General features: G+C 51.9%; 1 protein-coding gene across 1 annotated transcript; it reads right to left on the bottom strand.

Moving 5' to 3' along the window:
• Positions 1–875: 875 nt before the first annotated feature.
• FOXI3 (forkhead box I3) lies at positions 876–4,474 on the bottom strand. Its single transcript, XM_061464679.1, has 2 exons — positions 3,541–4,474; positions 876–2,545 (listed from the first exon to the last, which is right to left on the bottom strand). Exons 1-2 carry the CDS (start codon positions 4,241–4,243, stop codon positions 1,956–1,958), a joined length of 1,293 nt encoding a protein of 430 aa, XP_061320663.1. The 5' UTR covers positions 4,244–4,474; the 3' UTR covers positions 876–1,955.
• Between the last annotated feature and the right edge of the window lie 4,992 nt (positions 4,475–9,466).

Here is a 9,466-nt window from a genome sequence, read left to right as displayed (position 1 = left end):
GACATGGAGGAATTACCCCTAAAGCCAGGAAGATGCTATCTGTGCTGCGAAGGGGTGAACGAGGGGGATGAAGCAGGAATTGCCACCCACCCACCCGTCTCGGCTATTGCACAAATGGCGGTTGGCCAGTGCTGGGGCAAGTAATTCGTCCCAATCCCATGCACATGGAAGTCATCTGATGTTTCATCATGGCTTCATTAAATTTTGGATCAGGGCAGTGCTTTGTCTTGCATCACCACCCTGTGTGTTACGCAGGTACCCAGGGAAGAGGCTCTGCCAACAAGTTTGTTTTCTGAATAGCCTGCAGGGATGGCCTTACATCACGGCAGATGCATATATGTTAAATAGCTGCAATTTCATGCTTAACTTCATTACTAGTGCTACATTCCTCATGGAGACATTTATATTTATGCTCTACCCACACACAGCACCCAACAAACAGCTTTATACAAACAGCAAGAATTAGGAGTTGATAGCGGCTGCTCTAGGATGGATTCTCCTTTCCCAGCAGCATGAATCAGGGAGGATGCTCAGCAGATGCTCCTCTAGCTGAAAGCTGATGGGGATGACTTCTCAACTAGACTCCTATTTAAGCATATGCAATCCTATTGGAAAGCCTGATTTGTAAACTGGATCAAGCCAACAGCCAAGCTCATGGTACATGCTGCTAGCCAGCACCACGCTGGAACCAACCCTGCTTCTCTTAGTTTTGCAAGCTTTTATTGTTTTGTTGGTTTATTTTTTTACTAAACCCGGATGAAAAAGGACAGTTTTCATTCAAACCATTGACAAAAACAAACATAAAAAGGCCCGGAATGCCCACTCTGCACTGTGAGACTATGGGAGGCTGTAAGTGAGTTCAGATGTGCCTTTGGGCACAGAACAGTTTTCTTCTGTCTTACTGCGCAGATGAAATTGTTCATAAATCTCTGCACCTTTTATCCAAACCACGTGAAAGCAAAACCTGTCTCCCACAGAGCTGTAAAATACCTCAAACATACTGAGGAACAACCAGGCACAAAAAAAACCCTAACAACTGTTAACGTTTTATTCCCAAACAGCTTGTTCAGCCTGAAAAGGTTCAGTAATACACTAAGGAACGAGAACGAAACCGACCAAAACAATCCAAACCAAATAAAACAACAACGTAAAAAGAAAGGGGGTGAGGGAAAGGAAGTAAAATAAACTTTAACAAAGTGTAAAACACGTTATAAATAAAGTACAGCTCCGGAGCATAATTTACAAATATAAAACCACATAGAAACATATGTACAGAAGAGTTACATTACGTACAAATATGTATAAAAATACCCCAGTGTTTATCCTCGTGCTAAAGCTGCATGTCTACAGTGATCTTTGGTACTAAGCTCAGGGAAAAGGATGACAAGACACAGCCCTGGCTGTGCAATAAATATGCCACACACAGGAAGACCAGAGTGAGCCTCTGAGGTCTGGGGTGGATGTTTCCCCCTTGTGCATTGCATATTGCAGGTTCAGGGCACAGAGCAAGGGCTTACAGAGGCAACTGCTGGCAGAAGAGTTTTTTAACACATTGTACAAGGCACTTCATAAGAAATCTCTTCATTTTCCTTTCTCCTGTTCTCTTCTAAGGCTGGGTGTCACTTGGCTCTTGCTGATACTGCTTTATGGTTATAGTTTTTAAACTTAGTCTACATTCAGGATTAGAAACATCTGAAAACATCAATTCGAGTTCGCTTTCGCCTGCAGAATTTCGACGGCGAGCCATCTAAACCACCTAATGTTTTCCAGGATGGGGGAAAAAGACTTTGCATCTGCCTTCTGCCGGTGTTTAAGGGCTGTCCTTATCTTGAAAGGTGAGATTTGTCTTCCTGGAAGAGCTCCTGGGAAGCGTCCACATTGAAATGCTGTTTGCAAAAGCATACGGTCCTCCATGCTGCAACTCCCATTCCCTTCGCAGCGCTGACCCCAGCATCCTACACCTCCGTGCCATCCCGGGTGTAGATGAGGCTGTTCACGGTGAAGTTGTAGTAGTGGTTGTACTGGGCTCCCTGGCTGCTGCTGCTGGGATGGAAGGAGCTGTAGTAGGCAGGCGAAGGTCCCGCGACCCGCTGTAGCTGGTCCGGTGAAGGCACCTCTTGAGAAGAGCTGCTGGAAGGGGTGAAAGTGCCACTGCTCAGCTGTCCAGCAGAGAAGTTCCTGTGATGCAGGTCACTGCCCAGAGCCCCTGTCAGCCGGCTGCCTCCGCTGCTCAGGGAGCTCATGCCACTGAAGAAGGTGCTGAGGCAGCTTGGGGTGGATGAAATGATACCGGAGGGAGAGGAGCTTTTGGGATGGTCCCTGGCAGAAGGCGAGGGCTCCAGCTCTGGGGGGGGGCTGTTTCCACATGGTTTGCCTGCGCTGGGGATGGGTCGCTCTTCCTCAGCCTTCAGGCTCCCCAGAGAGGATGCTGCGGATGCGGTCGCAGGGGCATTGGGCTCAGAGCGCCGCTTGCGCTTGCGACGGAAGTTCCCGTTGTCAAACATCTTCTCGCAGTTGGGGTCTAAGGTCCAGTAGTTTCCTTTCCCTGGTGGAAAACAGGAGAAACAGGAGAGAAAGTCAGCTTCTGTGACAGTGACACCGCACACAAATAAGCAACATCCACGTCTTGTCCCGTCAGCACAGAACCCGCATCTCTCCTACACCATCCCCTGCTCTGTCTGTTGTCCATAGGATCCAAACCATGTCTCCAGACCATAATCACGTCCACCCCGACGATGCCTGAATGAACCTTAAGGCCACGCAGAGGAGAGCATCCCCGTCACATAGCAGAAACCTCCACGGAGGATCTGTACCCCTACCCTAGACCCGGCCAAATAGAATATGAAGCAGGGTTCCCCGTGCTCCTTGCATGCTCTTCACAGCAAGCTTGGACGCTTGCAGCTGTGTCACCAGTGGGTGACAAGGTGGTGCCCTCGCCATGGCTCTTCTCATAAGAGCTGATGGAACATCTGTCTGGCACATCAAGGCACACTGAGGGGACAACAGGACTGGGCTGTGGGGTTGCAGACAAGCGCCCCACACCCGGACTTACTACAGGGGGGCTGTGGAGGTTTTATCTGTCCCCACACGCCTCTGTCCTATGCCTGGGCCTGACTGGAGCAGTGACCCTGTAACGTCCCCTCCCCGCTGGGCCGAGCCAGCGCTGTCCGGGCGCGCCCCTCCGCTGTGCCCCGGGGGCGGCAGGGAGCGGAGCCGTGAATCACGGCTGAAGGAGCCGGCCCTTGCACAACCGGCGCTGCCGGGGAGGGGGTGAGCGCTGGGGCCTGCCGCCCCTCGACGGGGCCGGCGCCTGGACAGACCGGGGCGGAGAGAAGCGGCTCTCCCCACCGTGCCCGGCTGGAGGGGACAGGGACCCTCGGTGCCCTCACAGTGCCAGCCCCGATGGGGACAGCCTCCTCACAGCACCCGGCTGGAGAGGACACGGGACCCGTCGGACAAGGGGCCGTGGTGATGCCAGTTTGCGCCCGCCGCTCCCCGCATCCCTTCAGCCCAACCTCCCGCCCTGCTCGGCGGCCTCACCGGGGTCATCCTCATCGCGGGGCACCTTGCGGAAGCAGTCGTTGAGGCTGAGGTTGTGGCGGATGCTGTTCTGCCATCCCGCTTTGCTGCGCTTGTAGAAGGGGAAGTTCTCGGCCACGTACTGGTAGATGTGGCTGAGGGTGAGCTTCCTCTCGGGCGCGCTCTGGATGGCCATGGCGATCAGCGCCGAGTACGAGTAAGGCGGCCGCACCAGCTTCAGCAGCTCCTCCTGGCTGGCCAGGCTCAGCCAGCTCAGCTCCGCGCCGCCCGCCGACGGCGACCCCGGAGCCGGGGGGGACCCCACCAACTGCCCGCCCCGGGAGCAGCCGTACGAAGCCGGCGGCAGGAAGGGAGCGGCGGCGGCGGCGGCGGCGGAGCCGGGCGGGCCCTGCAGGTATGGCGCGGGGCTGTTCATGCCCCATAGGTAGCCGGCGTTAGCGGGCGCCCCGTAGTCCCCCAGAGCGTACCCGCCCGCCCGCTGCCCCGAAGAGGCTGCGGCGGCGGCAGCGGCGGCGGCGGCCGCTGCGGCGGCTGCTGCAGCACCGGGCGGATGGAGGCTGGGCTGGGGGTAGACGCTGAAGTTCTCGCTGCAATAAACCGCCATGTCGGGGGCTTCCTGGGCGCTGCGGGGCTGAGGGGGCGCTGGGGCGGCCGCCGGCGCCGAGGCTCTGGGCTGCGCTTGCTGCAACTCACCGGCGCTCATAATCCCTGGCCATGCAGGGCGGCCGGCGCTCCCCCCCCCCGGATCGCTCCGTTCCCGTTGATACCCCCACCTCCGCCGCTGGCGGCCCCGGTGGCCCCAGACCAAAAACTCCCGGGGGGCTGCAGCGCGGTGCCCTTATAGGCGCTGCCGTGCGCCCGGTCTCCCCGCCCGCAGCCGGGGCCGGGGCTGGGCGTGCGGCGGCGGCGCGCAGGGAGCAGCCAGTAGCGCGGCTCTGCGCTGGGGAAGGAGGCGGAGGGGGGCAAGGCCGGGCCCCAAAAGCGGCGATGGGGGAGGAACCGGAGGGGGGGGAGCTGCGGGAGGCGCCAGGGATTTGGCTCCCGCCTGAGCGGGGGCAGCATCCCTGAGCCCGACCCCCGGCCCCGGATGGGCGGTGTGTCCCCCCCACCTCCCACCTAGGTCTCATCTTGTCCCGCGGGTCTCTCCGCGCTGTCCCGCTCCCCCTTTCCCACGGCTCGTCCCTGATCCCTTCGGCCCCGAAACCGGCCCCGAAGTTGATGTCTAGGGGGAGATTAGCATCGCTGCGGTTGCCCCGATGGGAACGCGAAGGGTGAAATTCACTTAAACTCCTGTTATTTATGTGTAATTTTGCCGCCCGTCTCATAAAAGCCAGGGCTGAGATCGCAGTTAATGAGCTTTGGATAAGGAATTGACCGAAATTAAACAAACAAACAACACCGGCGTGTTCGCTCGCAGTGCGGGAGGAGTGGGCTGGCAGCGCCGGCACTGATTTAATGAATAAAAGTTGGTTTTCGCCTTCATTTTTCGGAGGAGCTTGAGGGAAAACGGATCCGTTTGATGAGAAAAAGCTGCCGGTATTCGTAACGATCCCAGCACCCGGGATTTATATGGGGCAGATCCGGCAAATCCTTCTCGTCCAGGGTAAAACACGAGATCGAACCCACACGAATAACAAGGGAAATACGGTCAATGGTGAGGGAGAATTTAGAGTCTTCATCAGTCGCTTAGATGTAAATCCCGAGTCTTAAACGGGGTTATTGTTTGGGTTTTTTTTTTTTGCTGATAAAATGCCTAAAAATCCCCCTTCCAGGTGCAGACGCGAAGTCTCTCCCCAGGGCTGCGGGCACCGGGGGTCTGGGTCCGACATCAGGAATTTTGGGGAGAGGGGAGCGTTTGGGAAGTGTCTTTGCCGTTTATGTCTTCGATAAGAGTTTTAAACGCACATGTAAATCAGTGGAGCTGAATCACGGCAGCTTTCCCGGGCTACCTGCAGCGCCAAATGTTCATCCCTCGTGTGTTCTCAGCAGGGATGTAATAACAGGGCGCTTTTCACTGTTATATTTCGTTTGAAAACAGGTGGACAGAGAGTTTGGAGACCGAGAATCATTTTAAAGCGAGTGTGATAATGAATTGTGACTTTGTGCTTCCTCCTTCAATCGTAAGGGGAGGTGTTTGGGACTTTTTGTTTGAATTTATGTGGTGTTTTGTTCATTTAGATTTTTTTCTCTTGTTATTTTGTTTCTGTCACTGTGCTGATGGTGAATTTATTTTGCCTATTTGGGAAAAAGAGCTTCCCATGTGTATCCGGATAGCCGGAACAGCAGCAGAAAACTTTCCATTATGCTTCTCAAGGTGTCTTTCCCCTTCTCGGCTTCCTTTGCCTATATTATTTGGAATAGAATCAATACAGAGCACTTCCGAGCCTCTTTAGAGAAAGATCACGCTGGAAAATGCTGATCTGAAGTTTGACCGAACAACAGGCATCTAAAGCAAGGAGTTGACGGGGAAATCCCAGACAGAAAGGGCAGTTAAAGGACTATGAACGGGTAGATTTATTAACAGCAACTTCCCCCTGTGTTTGAAGAGCTAAATCGAAAGTGTTACTGTGTAAAATCACAACAGATATGCGTTTATCCGTTTGCTCCAAACCCCCGCGATCGTTGCAGGAGGGAGAGGAGCAGCCGCTTGTATGGGTCGAAATTGCGATTTTCCACGGGGATTTGATGTATTTTAGGCAAAGGCAGAGCCCTCTAGAGGAACAGCCTGGTCATGACGATCCTTCGGAGGCGCGGTGCGCTGCCTTCGAGCTTCTTTGAGTTCATTTTTCCGCTTCCAACCAAGGAAATGGGTGAGAAAACAGTGCTGAATTAGCTCTAATAAAAACGCGTGTCCTCAGAAAACTCCCGCTTGCTTTACCAAATAGTAAGGAACGTGAAACAAAAATAGCTTTAGAGAGGTTATTACACAGCTGAGATGGCACGGATGTGCAAACCAACCCTTAATTTGAAAAATGGAGAGAATAAAGCTTTGATGGTGTGTTGGCTGTAAAAGTGCTTAATTCTCTTAAAGCATTTATCCTGCGAGCAACATGCAGCGTTGCCTCGAAACATCAGCAGCTCTCAGTACAAACCTGTTGTTATTCTCCTCTGCCAAGGTAAGAGGAGAGCAGCATGAAGAGATCCAGCACTCTTCCCCCCCCTGCTCTCTAAATGCTGCTTTCTTGCAGAGAGATCTGGGAGACGTTTGGCTTTTGGAAATGCACTCAGAAGAGAGGTGCTGAGACACAGAACTGAAATTGGTGTCCAGGTAAGGGTTTGGGGCTGCTGTTCATCACTGTGGACAGATTTGGGCTTGAGCAATGCAGTGAGATGAACCTGGGGACATTCATTAGCATTGGCATTAATAGTGTGGCAGTGGGGTCTGCTGGGGAGAGCAGCCCATGGCACCTGGGAATCAGGATTAAACTATATCCCCATCCAGCTGTGATTATGTGTAAACCTCTCTAGCCAGCTGCCTTGGGAAGTGTTTTAAGGTTTCCCAAGGAAAAGTGCTGCAGGAAAGCGAGGTCCTCCCCATCCTCGCCTCGTGCTAGCCACACCATTCCCTTTGGTGATGGGCTTCTCCTTGCCAGGCATGCAGCAAGTGCTTTTCCCCCTGCTAGGAAGACACTGGTTTTGCCTCTAAGCCCTGCTCCTCTGAACATGTAGGTACAGGCTTTACTTTCCTGTTGTGAATCTCAGGTGTGTACAGCTGAACACAGAAACCAGAAAATGCTTCAGACCTGAGCACCCGCCTTGCAGTGGGAGCTGATACCTGCACCCACTTTGGGCTCTCTCTGTTTCCTGAGGATGCTGAGGTGTAGGAGCAGAGAATGTATTAGGGGACTGAGGCATAATAGTTCATATTGGCTGCTCTTCACTTTACCAGTAGGAAAGAGAGACCAGGATCCTTTCCATGGCTCTGAATTGCTGCAGTGAAGCAGGACCCACAGGTTTGATTTGTTTTGGCTGCATTTGCAATAGAAGTCTCACTTTTTCCCCAGGGCTGCCAAGAGGGAAGGCAGTTACGCTACGGCCCACGTACAATCTGCACATAAAGGTCTTTTATATCTTTCTCCAGAGTAATCAATGAAATTGGGAATAAGTTCTTCATCCTCAGGGAAGAGATAGGAGAATTATCTTTTCCCTTGGAGTGCTCCAGTAGAGCGGCTCCACTCTCAACAATATCAAGGAATTGACTAAGAACAGCTCAAATTGAATGTAAGCTCTAGTACCACTCCCTTATTGACAGCTAAGCCTGTTCCTTCCTACACTGGGTGCTTTACACCTATTACTATGCTCTGAGAAAGTCTCTTTTTCCACTCAACCTCTGATTTGTCCTGCAAATGGGTACCAGAGAATGTCTGATGGCACGCAACACACATTTCACTGCCATGGATTTGGGAAGGGTGTTCTGTGTACGTGTATACAGGTTGAAGTAGTTCTTCTCCCTTACCTAAGGAGAATAATGTATATCCCTCCCTCCCTGTATCTAGTCATCTATTGGACTGAAGTTCTGGTGATCAAATTTTGCCAGCTTACCTTATGATAAGATCAGAGGCTTTCAAATCTCTTTTTCAGCCCCTACAACATTTCCTGGGGAGGTGTCTTCATTCCATGATTTTCAGGCGAATGACAAAAGGCTTGGTTTGGTTTGGTTTCTTTTTCCTGGTTTCCATAAAAACACTGCTGGCTGCTGACTGTGAGTGAGCATTTTAGAATAGCAGATATTTTCCTGGTGTGTTTATATGGTGCTGGGCGTGATGGAGCCCCTGGAATAAATCAGCAAGGAATAAATCACAGTTTATCACAAGCTGTAGTTACTCCATCACTTCAGGCTGTCAAGAGTGAGCACCATCACTAAAAGAAGCGGTTCTGTTCTGTGTCCGCTCCTGGCTGCTGTGTCTATGGACTGGGGCATGGATACAGGTTAAGAGGAGCACCTTCTTCCCAATCCTTTTCTCCTTTTTCACTCCCTCAGGTTAGTTTTAGCTTGGGCCTGCCTCCCCTTCCTGAATGAGAGCTTGTTAGCCACCGATTAGCTGGAGTTTTGATAAAAGCTTCATTGTTTGGAACCTCTGTAAGCTACCCAGAGCTGTGCTCCTAATAAAAGTGGGATTAAAGAGACACCTTGGGAGTGAGACTGTTACAAGTGGGAATTTCAGAGCCTGTGGGGTGGATTTGGCCAGGCTTCAGTAACTCTGTGTAGCAGAGGAGGTTTTACCAACACTGGGAAAGAAGCCCGTCTTTTGGTTCTGAAGGGAGAATAGGAGCCTGGTGGGAGACAGAAGGATGTCAGCTGTTTGTGAGTGGATTAAGCACACGTTCCAGGTGTTTGGAAACGTTTGCAGGAGCTCTCAGCACCCTGCATTCCTCCTGCCTCTCCTTGGGCTTAAGATCCATAAAAGGTGTTTAAATTCCCCGCTCTGATCCCACAGATTTAATCCTTCCTCATTTCATATTTTCAACAGTAAGAAAGCCCACCTGACAGTGAGGTGGGATTGACTTGGTACTATTGGATCGTGTTTTGTCCGGGAGGAGTGTTAAGCAAGGGGCCTGATCCCTCCTGCTTAAAGCTAGAAGCTGACCTGAAATAAAGCAACATCTTTGTGCTTTTTACATGGTGTTGATGCATAATGGGATTTTGAAATGGAGCTCGATGCTTTGGGCTGGTTGCCTGCTCCTATACAGTAAGGTAAGTGGCTATAGAATAAGGTAAATAAGGCCAATATCTTGTGGTTTTAGCTCATCTGAATAGGCCACCTCTGCCCTGGAATGAGTAATGGAAGTGGCCAAACATAAAGATAAATTTATGGTTATCTAAGGTAAAAACAATCGAAACTATAAGCAGATAAAGGCAGGAGCTGCCGTCACCTCCACCACAAGGAAATGGAGGAGCATTAAATCCGTATCTCTTTTCCATGTT

This window comes from Pezoporus flaviventris, unplaced genomic scaffold (assembly GCF_033815535.1).
Source record: "Pezoporus flaviventris isolate CSIRO_AGI_PZ_B2104156 unplaced genomic scaffold, CSIRO_AGI_Pfla_v1 ptg000002l, whole genome shotgun sequence".
Taxonomy (NCBI): domain Eukaryota; kingdom Metazoa; phylum Chordata; class Aves; order Psittaciformes; family Psittacidae; genus Pezoporus; species Pezoporus flaviventris.
Note: the sequence above shows the minus strand (reverse complement) of the source record. Positions and strands in the feature narration are given on the sequence as shown.